The following is a 27,255-nucleotide window of genomic DNA, read 5'->3' on the forward strand; positions in this document are numbered from 1 at the left end:
GGTACTGGCATGGGATCTGTCAAGGATGCTGTCACAGAAGTTGGCATAGGTGCCGGCGTGTAGTATGTCTCGTCATCTAGTACGGGACGTGGCCCAAAAAATATATATCTTAAACAAGACCACCAGGCATTCCTTCTTCGGTGCCTATCTTCTGCTGGCATGGAAGCTGGCATGGGTAGTGGCATAGGACCTGGCATAGGCACTGATATGGAATCTTGCACTGGTAGTGGTATTGGATCTGGCATGGGAGCTGTCATGGATCCTGGCATATCATCTGGAATTGGTGCTGGTCTGGGTACTGGCATGGGATCTGTCAAGGATGCTGTCACAGAAGTTGGCATAGGTGCCGGCGTGTAATATGTCTCGTCATCTAGTACGGGACGTGGCCCAAAAAATATATATCTTAAACAAGACCACCAGGCATTCCTTCTTCGGTGCCTATCTTCTGCTGGTAGGTAATTGGAATGTGGTGGTGGCATGCGATCTGGCATGGGAGATGGCATGCGGGCTGGCCTGCGAAATGGCATGTCAAATGAAATGGGAGCTGGCCCACGAAACCTATATCTTAAACGAGACCAGAGGCTCATTGCTCTTGGCGTGGGAGCTGGCATTCCAGTTGGCATGGGGGCTGGCACGGGATCTAGTATGTGACTTGACATGGGAGCTGGAATGATATCTTGCATTGAAGCTCGCATGGGGTCTGGGATTGGTTCTGGCGTGGGAGTTGACATGGTTTCTGGAATAGGTACTGATATGGTATCTTGCATGGGAGCTGGCATTGAATCTATCATGGGAGATGACATAGGCGCTGGCATGGATGCTGGCCTGCGATTCGACATGGGAAGTAGCCCACAAAATAAATACCTTAAAAAACGCCAGCAGCAACTCTTCGTTCTATTGTCATCTTCTTCTTCTGGTGGGTTCTGTAATGATGGTGCTGGCACGGGTGATGGCACGTGTGGTGGCACGGGAGGAGGCACGGGTGGTGGCACGGAATGTGGCACGGGTGGTGGCATGGGATCTAACATGTGAGCTGGGATGGGTTCTGTCATGGTAGCTGGCGTGGTTTGTGGTTTTGTACCTGGCTTGTCTTCCATGTATCCTGGTAAGTCTGCAAGAAGCAAAATAAACTTGATTGTTATGCATGTGTCACTGCATTCACTTGCTTTCAGTGAATGACATAGACCTAGTAGTAAGGCGAGGATACGTATTCAACTGCATACTTTACGCTCCATTTTCAAGTCATACAAAATCATTTTGTACATGTTTTGAACGACAGTAGTAACGAATATACAAAATTAACTGTATCTTTTTTTTTTTCATATTTCAGGCGTTCCTGTGTATATTAACTATTGAGCATGCTATGCAGCATATTTTCAGGACTTCATGGCATAAAGCTCCAAATTAGCATACTTGGTAAAAACAATAATAATCTTAATTGTCAGCACACAATATTTTTCTCTTAACTGTACTCGATGGCGGAAATTCCTTGCATATGCAATGTGGATTGGCAAAACCAAAACAATCACACTATGCATTTGTTCCATTGCACTACTGCGCAACAAGAACCATTTCCAAAGACATCTATCTACCTGACTTCATCATCATCCATACAAGTTTTAGGTCATGTGGTCTATTAGATCTCATAATAAAGAGTAATTTTCTCTCAAACTCTTTATGGGGCTTCCCAGAAATCTTTTCCCCTAAGATAGATAGTGAAGCATAGCTTTTGGGATTCTGTGGGATCTCATACATCGCAAACGTCTCATGCAATTGTTCTCATATTTTGTATGAAATTGAGTATTGATTACAGGCCGAGTTCTTCCATTACTTCATCGCTGCGCTTATGGTCTCATTTTTATATAATACTGTTCTCCGCATAAATCTTATTTCATTAGCTGTTCTTTCCCCTTAATATATTTGCCTCACTACCATAAGTCCATTCCTGTGGAGTAACGGTCACCTCGTTTGGTCGCGAAACCAAGTGGTCCGAGTTCGAATCCCGATCGGGGCAAGTTACCTGGTTGAGGTATTTCCGGAGTTTTCCCTTAAGGGAATAAGAGCACATGCTGGGTAACTTTCGGTGCTGGACCCCGGACTCATTTCACCTGGATTATCACCTCCATTTCATTCAGACGCTAAGTAACGTGAGATGTTGATACAACGTCGTAAAATAACTCAATAAAATAAAAAGAACTGCCATAACAGAGTACAGGGTTTGTTGAAGTCGTATTCTAGTGCTTTTCTGTACCAGGGAAGGTTTCATTACTCTATTGATCATTTACATAGTCTTGGAGTGTTTTACAGTTTTGCTCATTATTCTAAATAATTATCAAATGTTAATTTGTAGCCAATATATGTAATATCATTTGCTCTTTCTAAAATTTTGTCTTCCAAACATATTTTACTAGGGACAAGCTATTTTCGCCAGAAGGCGAAACTTTCTTTTTCTGTATTATTTCCATGTTATAATTTGCAATGATATTTTACTAATGTACTGAGTATTGTAGATCATTTTCTGTAGGTGCTATTAAAACTAGGTTATCCACAAATATTAATTAACATATTTTTAAATATCTGTTTATCTCCAACTCTTTATATCGCATGGCTCTCCATTCCTGAATAATTTTTTTCGTGTGCATTATAAACAGAAAAAGAGAAACACCGCAAATCCGTTTCAATCCTATGTTAATTTCGAGCTATTCTGAGGTCGTGTTATTCATTTTGTCTAAAATTAAATTTATCCTACCTGACTTAAAAATCCCATAACCACCTTCTCCTGTTTCACTTATTCTCAGTTGGCATCTCTTTTGATAAGTTTATTCATACACACTAACATCTATGATCGTATCACGTGTGTAGGATCTTTGGGTATATCTGTAGGCCATGGACTTTTGTTCTGACTCTGTTTTTATTGTCGTGTGTTATAAATGGCTTGTGTTCATGTAATTGATTTAGATTTTATTTTAATGTTCATGATATTGGTGATTAAGGGTGTTATGAATCATGATATGCAAATTTCCAATCCAGTATATGCCTTCGTGACTGAGGGAAACCATGAAAAACATGAGTCAAATTGGCTGGGCACGGAGTTTTAACCCAGAATTTTTCGAATATGGGCCTAAAACATTACCAGTTTTCTTTATTGCTTATCCATTTTTTTAATTTTATTGTTAGTTACAATTATAACAATAAACGTTACATTACAATAGACTATTAGGTCATGCTGTGTTGTGCAATACTGTCCAGTTGTGCAATTAAACGGTCTTCGGAGTAAACTTTGTTACTTAATCTTTCATCCAGTGTTCGCACTATGTAAGTTTTCGGGGCACTGTACTGGAATGTGACGCTTTTTAGATTGTAATAATGGTGAGGGTATACCTTGCACCAAAATATATGACGGTCTTTCTTCCTGGAATTGTAAACCCTCGTAAATCCCTATCTTCTTAACCCTTAGGCGCGTGGCATAAATACAATGTGATAATGACTTCAGGAATTGGCAACTCAGCTAAATTTTATATAAGTGTCTATCTGTAGCATACAAGAGACGTCTAATTTGGGTAGGATGAGATCGGTCGCGCTGTGAGGAGTAGAAATTTTCAGGTGTAGCTAGCTATATTGTATGTCGAGTTCTTATTGGCTACCATCGACTAATGTGTGATTCGGAGACAAATAGAAATGTCGCTCTCAAACATTCCATGTGACGTCATAGAGAGGTCGGGCTTCGCGATCAGCTGTATGCTCTGTGCTATTGAAGAGAGATAAACGTTTCAATTTCGATTACAAAGTAATTCATTTCACTTATAGAATTAGTTACAAAACACTTTGACATTTCGACGGCTTAGTGTCAAAGGACACTATCGCCAAAAATCGACTTTCTGAATTATTTGTAGTATCATGTTGTACAAAGTAGCCTTTATAATAGTGTGAAAGTAATATGTCTCTACAAGTAATAGTTTTTTTTTGTTTTTTTTTTTAAGATAGTGTTGTGTTAATTTAGACAGATGCTGAGTGTCAAACAACACTATCTAGACTTAGTTTTCTTTGACAATAATAAAATATAAACTAGAAGAACACTGAGTTGAGATAGTGTTCTTTGTCTCTAAATTATTTAACATTTCTAAGATTTTATTGGTGACACTTCCTCAGAACATACAACCAAGAATGTAATACAATCACCATATTGTTTATTGTTAAAGATTTGATAATTTTTTTATTAATAGAACACGCATTCTTAAATCAATTCAGTTTGTAAGAAGTTTACAGTTTGTAATAAACGTTCTATATCTGGACTGTACACCTTAATCAAGGTAACAGGGTTGATGAATTGGTATTAAATGATAAAACATAGGTAGCACAGTAAGCCTAAGGTTGCAGTGCATCCGGATCAATGATGAGCCCAAATGTTGGGGGGAGGGAAATTCAGGAATGCTAATGTTCAGACAGAAAACCTTTCATATTAACGTCATATTTTCAAAAATAATTTTAATATAGCTTTTCATAATCCCAGAAAGCATCAATGCAATAAATGTTATAAATATGATCACATGTCTGAACTTAAGAAGATAGAAATGGAGGCAGTTCGTCAGTCCCACATTGAAAGAAAGGAAGCAGCTCAAGTAAAAGAAAATTACAAAATTATGGCATCAGTGAACGTTCTTTACTTTTTTTAATTTTATTTCGAAGCTGTGCGCTACAATCCAAGTTTTAAAATGGAATGAGTGTTTTATAAACGTAGATTAGCTGTAGGCCTATATAATTTGACCGTGTATGCTGTAGCCAACAGAACAGCACAAAATTTTATATGAAACGAGATAATTGCAGAAAGGGAAGCTGCAGTAGTACCATCACGTCTCTTTGCTCAAATGAAAAAACTGCAGAATGGTAAAAGGTTCTATTTCATGTTCGATACTTGTGGAGGAATGTGCTTATATCAACCATGCTCCTCTACGCTGCGAATGTTTTTGACATACCTCAAATTGAACATATTTTTTTTAACCAGGACATTCACAAATGGACACAGTCCACGCGAACATTGAAAAAAAAAAACAACCAAACATACAGAAATATTTGATCCATCAGGGTGATACACTATACTTTAAGCTGTATCAAAAATAGAAGTGAAACAGAGTGATTTAATTATGTAAGAGAAATTCAGAAGACATTAATAAAGAACAAGAAAGTTGACACTAACGGAAACATTGTAAGATGGCTGGATATAGTGTGGTTCCAGTATCGGAAAAGTAACAGTGAACACTTATTATTTAAATACAAGTATGATGAAGAATTCCAAAAATTCAATGTACAAAGCAAGATTACACTTGGATTTAGGCTGGATAATCGTCAGCTTAAACCAAAGCATCAAGGAGCACTAAAAATATACAAGATTAGAAAATTAAAAATCTATTGCAACTGTGTAAACAGAATATTTTACCAGGAAATTACCAATTCTTTTACAATAGTTTAAAAATGGAGAACAGGAAATTGTAATATAAGATACAGTACTCAAAATGAAGAGCAATGAGTGATTATAAAATTAAGAGGAAATTTCAAATTTTTATATGAGAGGTGTAGATATTGATACTATTCAAAACATAAAATACTGAATCAAATATAATATAACATATTCATATTATAATTTTATTCTATGTCATTTAGGGCACAAATTCTGAGTTAAGTGTGTGTTTTCTTTTCATTACGTGCAGACAGACTTTTAAATGAACTGAATTTGTAGAATTCATTATTTTTTAAATAAATTGATCATTAATTGAATAACTTTTTCGTCCAAACCCTCATCAGCTGTGGTATATTAAAGTAACATTAGCAATATTTAAAAACACTGATGTTCTAAAATGCAATGTAAAAATGAAGATAACTTTGCTCTTTTATTATTTTATAAATGCACTGTTAAAATTATTATTTCAGATAATAGTATAAATTGATCTAATAATGATAATATTATGCTTTTATGCTGCGTAAATAATATTAACTGGTATTTTTATAATCTTACTGATATGTTCTAAGTTTAGATAATATTCCTTTATGAAGAAGAAGAAATTGATATTTGCTGCTCACCACAATAATTAAATTTATTAATTTGCATTGTCAAATAGCTATAATTTTTTATTAAAATGTTTAAATTCAATATTTTGGCATTTATTTTTAACACTGTCTACTAAATTGAAAGCTTCGTTAGTAACAAAGAACACTATCTCCAAAATGTGTTAATTTTTAAGACAATACTAAAATATTTCTAGAAAATATGTACTGTATTGTATTGTCTTTAGGTTTATATTTGATATATATACAGTATATATGATTTAAATTTTATCAACATATCTCTTAAATTAAAGCAGTAACAATAAAATGTACACAATTAAACTGTTTTTTGCCTCCCTTGTAAAGTTGTGATTTTGGAGTTAGTGTCCTTTGACATTAGGCGTCGATTTATTCTAAGTCTCAGATATTGTGTTTCTCTTGAAATGAATAGGTGTAGTGGTCTAATAAGTGTTACATACATTTGTACGCCAATTGCTTTTAGACCTACACTTCTAAAATGTATCTTATTTATAATTAATAAGTAATGATTGTACAATAAAACATTAACGATTGTACTGTTGGGTCGAGTGAAATCAGTCGCGCATGTGTGATTTTGGTTCGATGCTTGTTTCCTGCATGTAAGGTTCCTATATTGTACTAACATAATATGAATATCCCCACAAAAAATTGATTAAATCCAACATAAATAATTAATATAAGAACATCATTAATAGTATGTTATGAAATACCATATAGGTCACTCACCATTTAAATCCAATCTACAAATGAATGTGTAGATACCAGTTTTTCACTTTACACTGCTGAACTGTACATCACTGTATATAAATCTTGCCACCCATAGATAATGTTAGGATAAAATGAATAAACTGTCTTATGAAGAAACGAATTTAACAAATACAATATTACTAAATAACAAACAAACAACAACACTAAAGAAACATGAACTGTACATATATTTTATTGATCTGTTTCCTTTCTTTGCAAAAGTGACAGAGAAATATTTAGAACTTCTTTGCGGATTGGCTTGCTCATATCAGATTTGTTTTTGTATTTCTCTTTTGTTCAAAACGGTCAGTCTGTCGAATAGTCTATCTCTGGTTAATTTTATGAGAGTTGATATGTCTTTGTCTAGTCTTCTTGTTTTTTTTACAGTGCAGGTATATGTGCTTTAGAGCACTACGTTGCATCCGTTCTATGTGCATATTAATATCTATACCACAATTATTTCCTACGGCAGCAGGCCCAACACACTACGTTCTTCATGCAGTAGTAGTAAAATATTAAAAAAATAATGATAATTCAGTATCACCTGTTAAATACTGAAGGATTCCTACCAAAAGTTTAGCATAAGTGTTCTCGTCATTTTCTGTATGAAGAACTCGTAAATACTTGTATGTTACTGGCTGCTAGGTTAAATCGTTTATTTTATTCCTAATGTTCTTACTCCATACTTTTTCGATGTGCCAGGTGTAAAACAAGCGTTTATCGGGAGGGCCCATCGCAGTTACCCAAGCTTTATACAGTGCGATCCAAAAGTCCCTCCGCAGCTCCATTAGTTGTAGTAATCCTGTAGACAGCTGGTACGTAATCTTGTAGAAAGTTGACATTTTCCCATTAATTCCGGTTTGACAACCTCACATCCCCAGTCAATCATATGCTTAGCGGCCAGTGCTGCCACTTGAATTCTATGCCTGGTGGATTCTCGGCTGCACCGTGGCTACAGAAGCACTGCGGAGAAACTTCTCGCTCGCACTGTAGTAATATCTATTGCCCAGGCACTTGGAAGTTCTTCATTCGCCTTCTAGCTTCCCGGTATAATTTAGAGTCCTAATCCAAAAAATTTGATGCCAAAGCTGGACATTTTCGTAAACCTTTATAAAATTCTTCTTTCATGTCACTCATGAAGATTTTGTGGCCAGGATACCAATTTCTTGTTTAACACAATTAAAAAACAAAAGATAGCACATTTTCATCTGTCCTATTAGATATTAAGAAAGTCCCTGGAAATCCCTGATTCATTTCATCAACTGTCATTATTGCGATAAGTTGAAATCCATAATCACCCATACCATGGGTAGGCCCTACCATCAATAATTGAGGGGTTTGCCGGAAAAAGGGCGTATACGTCAATATGGCTAAATGAGATACATGCAATCTAAGATTTTAAAACGCACCTGAATAAAATGTTATACACGCATGCAGTCCTGTCCTGCAGGTATGTACAGTACAATCAAAACAAAATTCCGCTATTATAATTAGCGAATTATTCACTACATTTTAAACCGTTTTTCCGAAGAAGGGCATATAGGTCTATCCGCCTTTCTTCCGGCAAAGCCCTCAATTATTACTTTCTCTGAGCCATATGTTTTTAAAATTTCTCCCTGGGCTTTGTATTATAAGAACAAAATCTTCTTCTTTCAAAAAATGTGCTGTCATGTCAGGAGCAGTTCCTTGTGGCTTATAATCAGGGAAAGGAAGTTCATGCCCTAAAAATGTGAAGAATATGTATGCATTTATGCCGTAAAAATTGTTGATAAATATGCTACAAAGTATTCATTATCAGTCTGAGATTATTTTAACAGAATAATAAGGTATAGGTAACTTACGTTTAGTCTATGGATTTTGAAATGCTAGCCTCATTGCTGAATGTTCCATTTATACTGTTACAGTTCACAACTAAGCAGTGTCGTATGTTTTCTGTTGTCATTCTTTGCCTGTTGTCTCTAAGCATAGCTTTGTAGTGTGATAAATTTCGTTCTACGTCACAAGAAGTAAGAAGGGCTTGCACAAAAGCTGTGAGCTGTTCTACAGAACATTTTGTTGGTTTTTGGGGTGTTTTTCCTTCGAGAATATCTTGAATTTCTTTAAGTTGATAATATCCAGGGTTTTTGGAAAGAATATTTGCTGTTTTCTCATTCACTTTATCTCCTACATTTTTTTGGAACTGATGTTAAACTGGATATTGTTCTATCGAAATCTGCTCAAGACTGCAGTAAAGGAATACTAATTGCTAACTCAAGAGGCTCCCTATGGGGGCGCCATCGTTATGTTCAAAATTCATAAACATAAATTAGTCGTGTTTACAAGGTTACATACTTTTAAAAATGAGGGAAAGACAAATAAACATACATAATAAGCAGGTTCCCTGCATAAATGTTAAAATATGATGCTTTTATAAATAGAGGCAAAATATGCACATTAATGCACAATAAAAGTAATATAATTGTATTCAGAAATGTGTGATTCATGTAGATAATCTTTCAGCATATTCAAACAATGATAGAGAATAAATATGCAAATACATGAACTTCCTTTCCCTACTTATAATACAGAATACACTGATCACTGCTTTCTGTAACTTCCTGTATCCAGCATTACGCATCCCCTCTTCCGAAAGATTGAAGGCTTTCTCAGTATTATAAAGTCCTTTTTAGTTAAGAGATGTACTGTTTCTAAACTGGATTCTGTGACAGAGTCTCGTATCTCATTCAATATGGTGTCAAATGGTATCTTGTTAGCTATCTTACTGGCTGTTTCCAGGCGCTGAGAAGAAGAGAGAAACAAATGGCCAAGGTCACTTCCATGCCCAACATGTGTGTCCGTAAATTATAACTTCCAACTCTCTTATTTTCATACTGGCCGGACAAAAAGCATTAATTTTTGCTGCCCTGTATTTGTATATATGCCTTTGTCTGTTTCACGTAGGCATGTAATACTCAACTGTGGTAACAGGAAAAATGTTACTTGCTGTTTTCTGACACGCTCTAACTTACTGTATATAAAGTTTTCTCTGGTCTCCACTTCTGTGTTTTTCTTCCATTTATGAACTTCTTCTAAGTTTAGAAATGTTTCCGATTTAGTTGTGATATATTATGAATTTCATTATAATGTTTTAATCATTCATATTTGGTTGTTTCATATGAACAAAGAGAGCAATGATGTTTTGATACATTCTTACGCGTCACTGCTTCTAACTGATGCACCTGACTTTCGTGTTATTTCAGAGTTTGTTTTCTTGATTACTGAGCATCACACATTTCACATTTAATGATTTTGTCACTTTTAAACCTATTATATACAATATTATGTTTTTTTTTTTTTTTAATTTCATGCCTTTTAAGATTCTTCACATGATTGAACTGCGCGTCATAATAATCGCACTTGAAGGACTTGCTTACTTTCACAACATGCTTTACTTTCTTATGAGTTTGTACATTACGTTTATAAGAAAACTGAGGAACCACAAAACTTACATAAAAAGTAAGGTTATTACTAGTTACATTATATCAATACACATCTAAATAGCACAAATAAATAGAGAAACAAATTTAACAAATTACAGAAAAAACACAGACAATTCTATGAGATTTCGAAGGCTGCCGCCAGGATGATGGCATTGGCCTACACGATATAGACCACAGTCTAATACGCGTATATATACACATACACGAGATGGCTCTTACAACGGCAGATGACCGATCTCGACCAATCTCTCCCGACCCATCAGACACGCAGAAATTGAGACTCCTGTTTGCTACAGCTAGACGCTTGTAAATTTTACCCCTTGCTCGTTTCTACAGTTAAGTGGTGAAAGGTGTGAAGGAAGGGCGTCATGTTTTGGAGCAAAGTATAAATGTAAAGGTGTCGGCTTTATATGCAATGGAGTCATTCCACGTCAGACCGGACAAATTTTTGATCTCATATTTTTAGAATTGTTTGAAACTTCTTGTATGCTTTCTAAGGGTAAAAATAAGAGACCCATATTATTTTTCTTGGCCCCAGTTCTGGTTATTTTGAGATCTATACAGCATCAAAATTATTGAAAAATTGTACACATTGGCATATACAAACATTCGTTTCTCCCATTATGTGTATCGTATGAAATCGAGGTTAGTTTCATTTGGAAGGTTAAATATCAGGCTTTTAGCCTGTGTATAATCACTTGCCATTTTTATGTATTCACAGTACTTTATGCCATAATTATTATATAGGTTAATTTTGTTGTTCATAATGTTAGCAAACTTAGAATACCATTTTTAAATTATCAGCATGTTCTCCATTTAATTATGTGTAAGTAGACCAAAATTTCATAGTGGAAAAGCAATAAATGACAGAGTAAAAAAATACTAAATAAATACGCGCATAGAGCTCTGTTGCGCTCTTAATCCCTTGTAGCGGCACACTGTTAACTGTTGGCTGAAGTCTGGCATGCGACATCACACTGGCGACTGTCAGTCCTATTTGTTTATGTCTGAAGAAGATTGGCTGGGATATACAATACCATACCTAATCCAGGTCCAAGGCGGAATGAATTCTCTTCAGTTTGTTCCGAGATTTTCAAACGTTAGGGCATTAATAACACTGTACTATAGTATTACCACGAGTGTGTGGCGTAGTTTCTGTTATTGTTTTTAGTTGGTGCAATTAGTGTGTAGGCTAATCACAATGAGTAATAACAGAACCTAGACATGATCAGTGTTTTAATCCTTTCAAAGTAAGCAATCATAGTCGTAGGTTTAAGAAAGGGAAATTAAGGTGCGTGACTTCCAACATGCTTAAAAATTGAAAATGCAACACATTAAGTTGTCGTACAATCTTAGGATTTGTGAAAATTGTCGTAAGAAAATTTTGTTAATGTCAAATATTAGTGAATCAAGTGCTGTTCAAACCAGCAGTGTTGATATCTTAGGCGGTTCTAGTGTCCAGAACATTGAAGAAGAAACAACAGGCAATTCGGAAATTGATAAATAATTCAGAGGTGTCAGAGGTGTCAGTGACGGACATTGATAATTTTAATGAAAGTTTGATGTCAAGGGTGAGACATCAATTAAGAAGAAGAAATTATCACAGAAGAATTATCCCTAACAGAAATATCAGAAAATAAAACAGACACATAAGGAAAAGATTTTTCGCGTTGAGAAAAAAGGAAGTAGAAACAACACCAGATGAGAAGAGTAGCGGTGACACTATTGACTTCTGTCAATACTAGGGTAAGGTGGTACATTATGGATATAGGTACAATACGGATCACGCTAAGATTAGCGTAATTTTCTACAAGACTATTGTTGGTAGAACTGTTTTGAGCAGTGCGTCAAGAAGGAGGATCCTTGGTGTGTTTATCGTGTGAGTTTCAGTACAGCTGTGCCTTTCATTGAAGCTCTACAATTTATTTTGCATAGCAAGGTAAATACTTGCACATGGAAGATATTCAATTTATAAAACTGCACAGTATTTAAGTTCCTGGTGTAGCTTCAAACATAGCAGAATCATTTTCCTTTTTATACAGTCTTATGATGCCTTGAAATAGACGACTGTAGGTGCAAGTGTTGTCACCTATTGTTTCATTGTAACAATGAATGATCCCCATACATTTAACATTACTAAAGTACAATATGGATCAGTAGTCTAGGTACAATATGGATCAGTAGTCTAGGTACAATATGGATATAGCCTAGTAGTACAAATGGGATCGGGAGAAGTTAGACGATTATTTATTGTTGTAATTATTTTGATATATAGTCCTACGCGTATATTTTATATATCACAATTTTTTTTCGTTTTGTTGTTGATTTTAATATTTTTTTCTTACATGTTCATGGGTAGAGGTCAAGGGTAAAAACAGAACCTAAATGCAGACGAAAGTGGAAGCCATCGGTGATGAACACTGCAATTAAGAGCGTCGAGGAAGGGTATTTGTTTATGCGTGAGGCTTTCGAGTTATTTTTACTGCACTCCATAGAAAACTGAAGCTTGAAGAACAGAGAGCTACTGGGTGAAAGCTTCGTGTAGGAGACGCAATAGTCTTGGTTTAACACCTCTTCAGGTGAGGCAAGCCGCATTTAACTTTGCAGAGGGAAATCAGGTGAAACACCCATGGAATACGGAGAACAGAGTTGTAGGGATTGATTGGTTTCTCGCATTTCTAACGAGGCATTCAAATTCGAGTGTAAGGGAACCCGAGTGTCTGTCACGTGCCAGAGTTCAAGGATTAAATAGGCAACCAGTTGCGCATTTTTTCGGTAACTTGAAAGAAGTTACGGACCAATTTGAATTGTGTGACAAGCCTTATAATGTGTCCTTCTAAGATAGTATATCAAAAGGGGAAATGAAAAGTTGTTGTTATTATCAACGCAGAAAGAGAGGAAAATGTAACCATCATTGCATGTTGTAAAACATCACGTGGATTCATCCCTCCAATAGTCATTTTTGAAAGTGTTAGGAAACACCCAGAATTTCAGGACAGCTTGCCTCCAGGCTCGATAGTGGCAATGAGCGAGTCAGGGTACATAAATGAAAATCTCTTCTTGGCATGGTTGAATCACTTCAATACATATAAAACCCCAGGCAGAGTCTTGATAGTTCTGGACAATCATTCAAGCCATGTGAGTTTGCAAGCCTTGGAATATTTTCAGATGAATGAAATGAATTTTTAGGGTTACCGCCACATAGCACTCATGTCTTACAACCATTACACAGAACATTGTTTAAGTCACTTAAGACCAAATACCATAAGAATGCAATTGAATGGATACATCGAAATGAAAATCTTTCGAAGAAAAGATTCTGTCCCATATTCAATATGACTTGGAACAGCACGGATTCCGTAGGTGCAACTGTTAAAAAGTTTTCAATGTACTGGGATATTCCCATTCAACGATGACATTGTTCCGGAGGAAAAATTTGAACGTGCAGTCACGTCTATATAATCAAATAATGATGCCGAAAATAATGCTGGTCATGCAAACGCTAGCACCAGTAGGCCCCAAACCTCTGGAGAGCCCTTAAGCAGACACACAAATGCGACCAAGCCTATAGTTTCAGAAACTGGATCATCCACTAAAACTAGCGGCAACTTCTCAAGTGACAACTTCTCAGGTCATAAAAGTTGTTTTTCGTCACCAGAGGATACAATAACAAATTTGTTGCCTTCTCCACCTAGAAAGGAGTCGTGCCGAAAACGGAAACTGCAGACCTCTGTCCACCTTCCTTCCCCACAAAACATTGACACCACTCCTGTTAAGAGATGTCGCAATGAAACCACAAATAAAACCAAAATCCAAGGCAAGAAGCGCAACAGTGCTAAAAGGAAGTGTGTTGGTGTCATCACGGAATCACCAAAAAGAAAAGATGTGTGTGGATTCTGTTTGCTGAATTATTATAGTCCGGAATCCATAAGGAAAGGGGACTGGATTTGTTGTCAAGGGTGCCAAATGTGGTATCATGAAATCTGTGTAGGTGGAAAAGGTAAAAAACAGTTTGTGTCAAATGCCAGTGATTCTATATGTACTATGTAGGGATCCGAATTGTACCCACTGAGGTACATTATGGATCATTTTTTGTTAAATGTAACTTATTTTTCAGTGCTTAACATAAGTGAAGTAATTTTGTTTAAACACTTGTATCATATCAGAAAATGCCCAAAGATTATATAAACATAAAATCATAATGCACAGACATGCGTGTTGGTTGGAACAATAAAATCTGTCTTTAGTGATCCATAATGTACCACCTTACCCTATATATTTGAAGAGTGGTCATACAGTAAAATTAGGGAACACTGTGATGCATCTAATCACATGATCAGTGTTGCAAAAAACTTAGCTGCAGAGAGGGGAATTCTCTCAAATCCAGAATCTAGAATTGGATAAACTTTAGACACATCCATAGTGGAAAAAGTACTTAATTGACCATTACACTAATAATGATATAAGTCGCATCATGGCGAGAAAGTAAAACTTCGTTTCTGTAAAAGAAGACGGCCACAAAGTACAGAAACAGAAAAGATTATTGTTATCAGACTTAAAAGAAACATTTTGAGCTTTTAAGGTTAAATATTCAGACATACAAATTAGTTTTTAAAAATTTGCGGAACAAAGACCAAAACAATGTGTGCTTCCTGGAGCTAGTAGTACTCATTCAGTCTGTATGTGTGTGGTCATCATGAGAATATAAAGTTGTTAATTGATGGTGGAAACATTGCGAAATTAACAGCCAATCTACGACTGAGAAATTACAAAGATATGATTTCACAGATTGTATGTAACCCTGTATCCCTTAAATTTTATTTTTGTTCCTTCAATCGAACAAAAAATTTGACAGAAATAAAAAACATCAAGGTTAAATTTCCTTTATATTTGTCCTGTTTGAAGTGGAATGACTCAATGAAGATATTTGGTGGCCAAGGAGGTGGAACTCCATGCCGAAGATAACTCCCAGATCTTGTGAGAAGAAAGTAATTATAGAGGATTTCACGTTAAGAAAAAAGCATTGATTATAGGCCTATGGGTCTTGCCTAATACGAGCGCTCCAAAAGTCGCTCACATTAAAATTATGGTGTCTATATTGAGTAATGCAGTTGGAAAGTGCTATCGGCTACCGCATCATGTTGCTACAGCAACAAACCTTGTCGTCATTGTGATGTGTATGTATACACTGACGCTTGCAATAGTTCTTTGTTTATTGCTCGGCAAACATGTCGTTTTCCAAAGAGCAACGAGGTTTCGTTGTTGAACATTATTTTTCCAGTCGTCCTTGTACACGTGTTGTAGACGAATTTCGCAGGAATTATCCGGATGTGGTAGTGCCCAACAATTCGACCATAACGAGAGTAATCGTCAGTTTCAGGGAATGTGGATCAGTTGCAGACAAGAAGAGAACCGGGAGACCGGCCATTTTAACTCCTGCTAAACTGGCTGAGGTGAGAAATGTGATGGAGCGTTCGCCTTCAAAACGTTCGCGGAGACTCTGAGCTCCACTCTTAGAGTTCATGTGGAAGTGCTCAGAGAGCGATGAAGCAGTTACATTTTCGTGCTTATCATGTACGCAGTGTTCAAGAATTCAAGGAGCCTAATAAACAAAATCGCGTAGTGTACTGTAGCTTACATGGTTGCGGTCATTAGTTGACAACCATGGAATTGCAGAGCTTGACCGTGTGTTCTTCACAGGTGAGGCGTGGTTTCACCTTAGTGGTTACATGAACAGTCAAAACTCTCGAATTTGGTCCACCGAAAATCCACATGTGTTCCATGAAACCCCCTTACACTCTAAAGAAATTGGAGTGTAGTGTGCCGTTTCACGTCGTCGTATAGTGGGCTCCACTTTCTTTGAAACTACAGTGCCCAGTGTTGTGTACATAGATATCATTATACAGTTTATTGCGCTTCTTGACAGTGATGAATGTGATTGTTGGTTCCAGCAGGACAGTGCCATATGTCACACATCTAATGAAACCATGCAGTTTTTGCGCGAGCTTTTGGGTGAGCGTATCATTTTTCGAGGATTGTAGCGTCCATGACCTCCTATTTGACGTCCCCAGATTTCTTTATGTGGGGTTATCTTAAAGGAAGGGTATACAAAAACAGACCGCACACTCTGGAGGAACTAAAGAGTACCATAACAACGGAGATTAACAACATCAGTGTACGCGTGCTCAAAAAAGTGGCCGCAAACATGGTAAAAAGAGTTCGTACATGCCACTGTAAGTATAACACGGTACATGTCATGAACTGGATGCGCGATAGCAAACTCTGTCTCTGGCGTCAGCCGTTGTACAGACCGCTTATTTAGTCCTGACAGCTCAGCGACGCGAAAGAGGGGAAAAGTTCCGGAGTAGAGATAAGGGCGAGCGGTCGGTAAAGGAATGCAGTACAGCTTAATTGTACTGGAAACATGCCGCTCCACCGCACGCATGACATCCCGATCGCTTCGAAGGCAAGCGAATGAATAACCCATACACCCCTTGGCGTAACTAAATGGATTCGCCTGATCTAGGCGCACATCTCCGGCGACTGTCAGGACTAAATAATCGTACTGTACACTCCAAGTGGCGGGGATTACCAGTCTTACAGTAGTTTGAGGGTTTGAGTGAAAATTGTTTGTTTTTTGTGTTTGTAAATAGTGATTGTACATATTTTTGTGTTAGGTTTAATAGAGCTACTTCATTCTGTACATACAAGTAAGTTTCATCATAAGGTCATTTGTTTTAATAATAATTTCTGGAAAATGTTAATATAAATAATGTTTATGCTATCTTTCTCAGTCAAAATATGTCCTACGACCGTATATTGCATAACTGAAATATAAATTTAATTGGTCTAGTTCTAAGGACTAACATTATGACGTACTATTGAAAGTAGCTATTGCGAAAACAAAACAAGAAAAAATGCCTTTTGTATGCGCTATTGCTACCTGCTCAAACAGCCTACAACAAGGATTTCTGCCCGCGCGAGTATCACTTTCCACAGATTCCCTAAATAAGATGTGCGTAGGAAAAGATGGGCATATTTGTGTAAAAGGGAAAATTCTTTCAATGAAGAAAACGCAACAGTCTGATCTTATCATTTTGGTGAAAATTATTATGAAAGGGATCTTAAAACGGAGCTTCCAACTTTGAAACATAAATGGATATTACGTGAATGAGCTGAACCCCATCTAAATAGGCCTATACCGAATTCTAATCCCGAATCAAATAATGATCCTTCAGAACGCCGGACCCAACGCATGGAGAGGAGAAATAACAAAAAGATCCTAGAAAATGTGTTGGATTCCAGCGTCTCGAACACGGGAGAAAATTATTGTCCTGCAATTAATAATGGAAATGAACAAGTGTTCACTAATCCTAGTATCTCTGACACGAAAAAATTGATATTTTGAAAAAAAAATGGTTGAAATCCGAAAATGAGATGCTTTCGGACCAAATTACAGAGCTAGAAGAAACTTTGAAGGAATTAAAACATGAAAATATGCACTTAGAAGCCCGTATTAAGACTTTTGAAAATGAAAGTATTAAATTATCCTCCATTTTCAGTCCTCAAAAAAAATCCGTGTTAATAACTAGAAGAGCAGTAACTTGAAGGGGGAAAAAGTCGAAGATGTTGCTGTAGCAGTCACGTTACGAGCTCTGTCTAAAACGCCTATGATTTTAAAAGACAACTTAAATATCCATTACCTTCTCCTCGAACATTACAAAGGCATCTCTTCACCATAAAATGCATGTAGGTTTGATCTCTTTTAGTTTTGAGATCTTAAAATATAATATAAATAATACGATTGACATGGAAAAAGACATAATAATAATAATAATAATAATAATAATAATAATAATAATAATAATAATAATAATAATAACAATAATAATAATAATAATAATAAATGCAAGTGCAGCATAGCATTTCTTACGACAATACATTTGACTGTTTAGCAGGCTTGTGTACCCACGGGGCATGAAACGCTCGCGTCAATTTAAAAATATCGTGATTGCTCCACGCCAGTTCCTTCTTGCTGGAAAGCGTGGTCCGTTCACACGGAAGGACAAAGTAGTCAGTCGAGACGTAGCCATGGTTAGTTGCTGAAGAATGTATGGCAGGGATCGGAGAAAATGTCATCGTGATCATTAGCAATAGTGCTGTCGAAGGGGCAGCGCAGTAAACTGTCTTTGCTTCACTCTCTCCCTTCCAATCAACTCCCCTACAACTCCAGTACACAGACATCTATCAGTGGATACCTGATTATCAGGGAACGGATTTATATGGACTAAAAATATATGAAATATGTAAATATATATGTAGTTATTTTTACCAAAATATGGAATTAAATATGGATTTTTACCAAAATATGGAATTAAATATGGACTTAAAATTATAAAAAAATGACTATGTACGTTAAATATTGGTACATTTTAATCAAACTAAACAAAAAATATAATGGACGTACCTTATCTTCCAATGTAGTTTCAACAAAACACAATTTTTATTGTCTGTTACCATAACAATAGGTTACAAACATTTCTTTCAAGTGCTGAAAAGTGAATCTTGTTCTATTGTCTCTGAGGATAGATTTATACTGACTAAAAGAGCGTTCGACGTCACAAGAAGTAACTGGTACATAATTCAATTTCACAATGTCTGCTGGGGATAAGTCCAAGTTAATCTTCACTGTTGATTCACCACTCATCACAGCAACAACCTTTTGTAGTTCTTCATATCCAGGGTTTTTTGAAAGTACAGTGTCCACCTTAGCTCTTACTGCATCTGCAACTTTACCTCTACCACGATTCAGTTGTTCCACAGTACTATTTATAATTTCAAAACTTTCAGATAGTGAAAGGTGCCTATTTTGGAGACTTTTGAGCGTTTTTATGATGCATGAAAATGTATGCTGAATGTGAGCTAAGTCATTCTTCACACTTATGTCACAGGTAACTGTTTTCGCAGTATCAATTGAGACTGCATCTTCAGAGTCCAATGCAAGGAGAACATTGTTAATAGAGTCTATATGTTCGGCATAATATTCAACTGCTTCTAGCCATGTACCCCATCTAGTTAAAATTGGCTTTGGTGGCAATGGAATTTCAGGGTACATTTCTTTCAACACGTTAACTCTACTGGGAGCTTTGAGAAATACTTTTTTCACTGATGAAATCAACAAATCTACTTTAGGGAAATTGTCTCTGACCACTTCTGCCACACGATGAAATGCATGCGCCACACAAGTAAAATGAGTCAATTTAGGATATACAACAGATAATGCTTGTCCAGCTTTGACCATATAAGGGGCAGCATCGCTAATAAAGAATAACACATTATCGTACATAATACCCTTTGGCCACAGGATACCCATAGCTTCGTTGAACAGTTTAACTATAGTTTTGTTATTGCACTTTTCTAGAACATCACAATGTAAAAGAATTCGTTCAGAATATTGTTCACTTAACAAACCGATAACTACATTACCAACAAGTCTACCTTCTTTGTCGGGAGTCTCATCAATGGAAACCCAAATTGAACTATCTTTAATTTCATCTCTTATCTTCTGTATTGTCTCATCGTAGATGGATGGAGCATACGTCTTCCTAAGTGTTGACTCATCCGGGATTGTATGTTGAGTATATTTTTCAAGGAATTCCCTGAAGACCTTATTCTTTAGTTTGTAGAGAGGAATATCAGCAGAGATGAGAGAACGGCACAGGTCGATGTTAAACTCAGATCTTACATTCGATGTTGTTGGTTGTGTTAAAAACAATTGTCTCTGCTTGGAATTTAGTTGTTTGTTGGCCTGATGTTTACTAGTTGTAATGTGTTGTTGCACCAGGAACTTTTGTGTAGATGATACTGCACACTGACACAAATTACAAAATAATATTTTATTGTCAGTTGATAAACCATCTTCTTTAAATTCTGAAATGTAACTTGTTAGTTTTGATTTTAAATTGACTGAATGACGTACTTTTGGCATATTTACCGTCTTTATAGTATGATTTACAAAACTGAACCTATGTGTACTCTGACTGGCATTTAACTGTTGAGCTGCACAACTGAAGTCTGTTAAAAATTTTAAATTAAATTAATACAGTTTTGTAACTTACTTTCCCATTGTTGATAGGACTGCTAATTTTCAAATAACTCTGATGTTAAAGGGATTACTGAACATGTGTTTAAATCTCTATTGTTGAAATGTATTTTTAAAAGTTAATGGAATTTTGTTTTGTTTTATTGTTAAACCTAATATAATATGGACTGTTTTATATGAAATATGGAAAATATATGGAAATTAACGAAAATATGTACTAAACTCTAAAATATGGAAAAATATGGAAAATAAAAGTAGGATTTTTCAACCCTACACATTGTGAAACATAAAGATAATGCAAAACATAAATTATATTAGCTTTATAAGTAAATATGTATTTACATATAAATCCTTTCCCTGCTGATTATATTAGATTGTTTCTTTCTCAAAACCTTCAACGTCTGTTCGGAAACGTGTGTTTAAGGAAGAATGGGAGGAACAGTAGGTGTGCATATGGTGACAATGTAGACGCCTCTTCTGTTCTAAAATTATAATAGACACTTAAAAATCAAACATCTAGCGACATTACGACACGTCATAAGATTATCACGAAATCATAGGTAAGCATGAACATATCCAATGTAATTGTAAACGGAAATGTATGCAGTAGAAAATAAGTATAAAAATAATTTTCTTTTCGTAGGGCTAGACGGAGTCAAGCAATTAAAATATAGAAGAACGAAATTCAAATAACAGTTCCAGTATTAAATTATGATGGAACAAACTGAGTCAAAGGGAACTCCATGCAAGTTATATTATTGCTTTGGAAATCGCAAAATAAGGAAGGGGGGCTATCAATTAATTTCAAGAAAATAAAATACATGGTTGTGGGTAGTCGCAGCAAGGTAAATTTAGATACTGGGGATACACAAATAGAAAATTCTGAATCATTCAAATATTTGGGTGTTACCCTCAACAGTCAGGCCAAAAGTGATGAAGATAATAATAAGATTGGCCAAGGAAAGCGGGCCATAAGACAATTAAATACACTCCTGTGGAATGACAAGGTAACAAGGAAAACTAAGACAAGTATATATAAAACTATAATAGAAAGTATATGTACCTATGGATCTGAAACTTGGGAAATGAGAGACAGGATGAAGAAGAAATTGTTGGCTCTAAAAATGGATTACTGGCGCCGTAGTTGTCAAGTTTCGAGGATGGACCACATTAGGAATCAGGATGTCCGAAATATAATGCAGGTATCAGGAGATATCTTACAATCAGTGGAAACTAAACGCCTGATATGGTATGGGCATCTCCAGAGAATGTCAGCCGACCGCTGGCCTAATAAGGTCTTCAACTGGACTCCCCCGGAAAAAAAGAGAAGAGGAAGGCCAATGAAGAAATGGAGCGAGGAGGTTCAGGAGGATATGATCTGCAGGGGTCTACAAATGGGCGATTGTCAAAACCGGAGTACCTGGAAGTTGAGAAGCGGGAGACGGCGACAGCCGTAAAATTACTCGCAATACATACATACAAATCGCAAAATCATTGAAGAGCTAAAATAAAAGACAATTCATTAAAACATGTCAGAATAAAGTTGCTAACATTATTTGTCCCGAATAATCTGATGTTTTTAACAGTATGAAATTATCCACACAGACATTACAAAGGAGGATAAGGGATATTGAAACACTAGCTGAACGAGAAATAAAATCAAAGATGCATGAACAGTGGTCTAATCTCTCGTTTCAGGTGAAAACACAGATATTGATGCAGTATAAATGGTAATGTTCATCCGCGGAGTTACGAATTATCTCTCTGTATAAGAATATTTGCTCGATGTCATTACACTCGAAGGAAATACAATAAGAGAAAAGTTATGCCAAGCATGAAGAAAATATATAGAAGAAACGAATCTGAACAGAAAGTAATTAGTATCTATAGTAACATACGGGACTCGAAATACGACTTTAAAAAAGTCTACTAGGTGGACTAACGTGATATTAAGAGAGCTGGAAATAAGTGAGGACATTAAACGTTGTCATTGTATAACACACCAGACTGGCTTAGAATTATTTAAAATGCTCTCCATAGAAAATATCTATAGTATTATCATAGGTCGCCTGCCGCGACCCTACTTAGCCGCTATGTTTGTCTCTACATTCGATATATTTCCGAACAATTTTTTTCTGAACGAAAACTTGTAAAATCTAAACAAAGATCGTGACTAGCAGACGAAAATTTACGAGTTGTATTAAGAGTGGCAATTTGTGAAGTATTTTCCTAGGTTGTTGTAGCACAGCAAACATAAAGGTGAAATACAATACAATCTGTTCATCTATAAAACAATATTGTGTAGTCTACGTCAGATGATTGGGTTGAGAGTCCGCCACTGGGATCCGAACGGAGTGCTCTATACTCCTCGACTAATATTACATCTTACGTACTGCGGCTTGCGTCCAGTGATGTCATCGCGAGTACAAAATTGCCGACGGCTGGGTTATATCTTCAGTTTCAGCGAATGAAATCGTTTCTTGCAAAGAAGAAAACACAAGAGAAGGAGATGGTGGGTTAGGCAGTGGACACTACAACGCAAAGCTTTGGGAGCTTGAAGATTTATTGAAGGAGAACTTAAAAATCATCCTGAGGATTTCAAAAATTCGTTAAGAATGACAGAGGTACAATTTGAAGATTTGTTTGAGCGAGTTCGACTTCTTATAACAAAATATGACACAAAAACTGTATGAAACAAACAATAACTGCCAAAACAGAACTAGAATGTCACTTGAAATAGTTTATTTTCATTAACCAGGCAGCTTTAGGTTTGTAGATCTCATCGGTAGACTTTTCTGATCTCTCACTCTCAGAAATTTTCCTCATTTCCTGGCAAAAAACTTTTCAAGTTTTTAAATTTCATTATAAATTCCTTCGGTCCAAATGTTGGTATATTTAGGGTAGCAGACATTCGTTTATCCGCTGCTGCTTGTTTATCACGATCCCGATACTCGCCCAATGTTGGATTGTACAGAACATGTTTTATTTGATACCTATAGTTCCAAAAATTGTATTGTATCACTCTTACTAAATCTAAAAACAAAGCTAACAAGACATCTTGCTTCACTAAAGCCAGGCGGCTTACGACTGAAAATCAAACATGTTTGATCCCGTCACGACCGAATCGTGAGCTTTTGACGTCACCGGCAAGCTTACTACACCGCGTTCACATGGATAGTGGCTTACGAAAGCGTACTTGACAGAAGCATTTCACGCCCCGTGGGAAATGATGATACGCATTCTTATAGATAATATTTTACGATCCGACAGCGCAGTAACCCCTGCCATTCTTCATACTGCTGTATATGAATTGAAGAATATAGGCCTAAGGATGAGAGGATTCGTAAATGACATGGGGCCGTGTAATATGTGGATTCTGTTAAAGTTGGGTCGTGTCCAAAATAAAACCCAATTTCAGAATACTAACGTTCCTGAAATAAGTATATGGGCTTTTTGTGATGTGCCACATGCGCTGAAATTCTTAAGAAACGATCTTCTTGATAGTGGTTTTGAAATTTGTGAATGAGAATACATTTTTAAAACTTCTGAATTACAACAAAAGAGATCTGAAATACACATACAAGATACAAAATGATCATTTAACTCTGTGTGGAATGGAGAAGCAAAATGTAAGAAAGGTCGCAGAAGTTCTTTCTAATACAATATCCAAAACCATTTTGCACCTTATTCCCGAAGAAAAGCATGTATCAGAATTCATAAAATGTGTTAATGATGGATTCGATGTGTTGAACTCTAGCCAGCCACTAAATATAATTTAAAGATCATCTACGGCATAGAAACTGAAAAACAGGATCAAGTTTTAGATTAATTATTTCAATTGTTCAACTTAATGCGTGTAGTGGTAAGAAAGTTATTTTGCCATTTCAGAAAGGATTTTTGATTTTTATAAAGAGTGTTCGAGGTGTGTTTGAGGAACTGAAGAGAGACAACTACAAGTATCTTATGACATCTAGATTAAATCATTTCCGTCAGTAGCTAGCTGTTTCCAGCAAGATAGACCTATTCTTATATAACAGCTTCATGTCAGAGTTTTTAATTTATAGATCCTAAAGCACAGTTTAGGAATCACAACACAACTTTTCTGCTCCATTTTATAGTTTTTCTCAGAATTGAATAGTAGAACAGATATTGACTTACTCTGTGTACATATTTGTTCTATTGAATGATGCAAGAGAGCTTTCACACAGCCTCCTCTAGCATTTTCCTTTCTTCCTAGTGTCACCAAGTACAAAGTGCTGGCCATCCTAACTCCTCTCTTCTTTCGTATTTCGAAATCTAAAGAAGACGCCACCCTCCCTATATAATACGCTCTCTTCTACTGTTAAATTATTTTCATCTTCAACGAAAGACTTCGGAAGCTCTCTGTTGCTTCTTATTGTACCGTAAACCCTTGTCTTTCTTTCAAGAAAATGCCGTAGATAGAAGTTCGGTTCCAGAAAGTGTATATCGTGTCTATTTCTAATCTCTTTCCTTCAGTAGCATATGAGTATATTTCCATGTTACATATACGTTGTTATGACCTCACTTACCATTCTCACGAGAATGCCGTGTTTTACTAATTTTCCAGAATTGCATGTCCATACTCTTAGACGGCTTCCCTAAAGAATAATTTCCTCATTCAGGGACAGTTTCAACTGAAATTTTATTGACGGTTTGTGAATGTGTCTGTACGCTATAAATTTTTAGGGGAAGGAGGGGAGAAGGATCCAAAGGTAATAAGAAACTTCCTATCCAATAATATGTTACGACAATTAAAAGCCTGTGACTTAATCTACAAAAGTTGACATATGACAAAACAAACCCTTACGTAAAACCAGAAATCTCCGTGGCCCCCGACACCTACAGCTGGCCACCTAACTATGGAGATTTCCGTAGCCAGACGCCAATGTTTTAAGTAATAGTGCTCATTGTATTTTGCTGCGTGTATGCATATATTATAGTGTTACTGTTTTCCTCCGTTTTTAATGCATGTCTGTGGCGCGTAAGCTTTCACACTTTGTACAACGGATGACGTAGAGAAGGGCGGGGCTTGCCTCGTAGTCTGCGCGTGGCGAGTACCGTGTTATAGCCTACCTACCGTGGTATAGGTCTCGCAAGTAGAGAATACCGAAGGAAGGAATGCGAATGAAACAATGCGATAAGGAAGAGCGGCGGACAGGAAAGGTCATGAGATAGATTAAATGATATTCAAGAGTACAGTCGGAAGAGAAATGACATCTATAGAATGAGTCTTGCGTTATGATAGTTACATCACGACTTTAGTTTGTTCCGTTGCATGTGAATACGTGACTTGTATCGCACGGTATTATTATTTCATTCATAAACATATGTTACGCGTTTAATTAGCTTCAAATTTTTCTCTTGCTACGTTCTTCATTTCCACAACTGTGTCCTCATATGTTCATCTTGTTGGAAGAGACAGTACTTCAATCGGCCAGCATTTCTCGCCCCCTCGGCGTGCCTACATACACACGTCAAAACAGACAGCAACGCCACCATTGCTTTTCGGTAATCGTTCCTTGCGCGAGCTATACATGCGTTACTGAACGGGGCTGCAATTTTCAGCATATGTTGTGAAAAATGATGTAACTTAAGTTAAAACTGATGTAAGTAAATGTAACAAATTCATCGTTATAAATATATGTGAACGTGTTAGGACATAAATACAGACGGTATACCAAAAAAATTGTTATAATAAGGTCTACCCATTTATTCATCCATAGAAACCTATTAAGATGTGCACTACTTTTGGATCGCTCTGTACATTGTACAAGCTATGTGATAGGTAGACGTTTCTATGGCAACTGGTCATTTGATGGAATAGCCCCATATGTTCAATGCTTTTTTCTTAAAGTGAAATCTTCTATGGGGGATTCTAAATAGACAGAGTAATTAAATAACATTATTTCATGATATGAATACTAAGCTTTAGGTTGTTCCATGTTAATTTATCTACGTAGGCCTATTTCCATGATTTCAATTTGGATTAAGTTCAACAATCCTTTGATGATTTTTCACAATAACATGAAGCTTCAAAATTCAGGTTTCTCAAAACTTTAAATTTTGAGTTGTTTTCTTTTCTAAATGGGCCGTCGATATTGTATTCCTCCTCTGACTGTCTGCACACTTGGTTAAGAAACAACGATTTAAAAATATGATACGATTATATTTACTGTCATATTAAAAAGCTAGAGAATTTCATGTTAAAATGCTTAATGTTTTTGCTTTCTCTCAAGAACCTAATGTATTTTAAACTTCAAACATTTAAGAATAGATTCTACGAATTGTGACTAATTCAACAAGTGAATCGGGCGACTAGTGAGAACTGGTTACATGACATCTCTGGATAAATGCCATATTCGCTACTAATAAGAATTCAAGTCTCCTGAACTTGTGCACAGAGTCCGTAGATATCCAGAGTACCACAATCCTTTGCGCCGGAAAACCGACAAATCAGTCATTGCAATTCCAGCGCAGCGCTCGCTATTTGTCGTATATGCTACAGTTGTATAGGAATGAAATAATATAGTCTAAGTCAGAATCAAATAACCTACTCTTAATTTTAAGGGCCACGGACACTGCCTAAATTGAGCTTTACTTTAAATATTCCTATCCCAAGAGTGTTGAAATGGAATAACAATGGTGGCCGATTAGCTGATTGTGCTACTCTGGGTATCCACGAGCTGCTTGTGCATAGCTGAAAGCAATTGTATACTTCGGGATGTAAACAGTTACTGTACCTTCCCGGCTATCGAATTGGAAATAATGAAGTCCAGCCTCCAAATTCTTCAGATTCTGCGGGTCCCCCTGCCTGACTCTCTTCTCCCA

General features: G+C 36.3%; 1 protein-coding gene across 1 annotated transcript; it reads right to left on the minus strand.

Annotated features, from left to right (window-relative positions):
* Positions 1-366: 366 nt before the first annotated feature.
* LOC138715751 (tetra-peptide repeat homeobox protein 1-like) lies at positions 367-27,255 on the minus strand. Its single transcript, XM_069848801.1, has 3 exons — positions 27,168-27,255; positions 439-1,111; positions 367-370 (listed from the first exon to the last, which is right to left on the minus strand). The coding sequence occupies exons 2-3, from the start codon at positions 1,095-1,097 to the stop codon at positions 367-369; spliced, it is 663 nt and encodes a 220-aa protein (XP_069704902.1). The 5' UTR covers positions 1,098-1,111; positions 27,168-27,255.

The sequence above is a fragment of the Periplaneta americana genome, chromosome 15 (assembly GCF_040183065.1).
Source record: "Periplaneta americana isolate PAMFEO1 chromosome 15, P.americana_PAMFEO1_priV1, whole genome shotgun sequence".
In the NCBI taxonomy this organism is placed as follows: Eukaryota; Metazoa; Arthropoda; class Insecta; order Blattodea; family Blattidae; genus Periplaneta; species Periplaneta americana.

Coding starts and splice junctions, on each gene's coding strand:
- LOC138715751 (XM_069848801.1), bottom strand. CDS start 1,097: ATGGAAGACAAGCCAGGTACAAAACCACAAACCACGCCAGCTACCATG.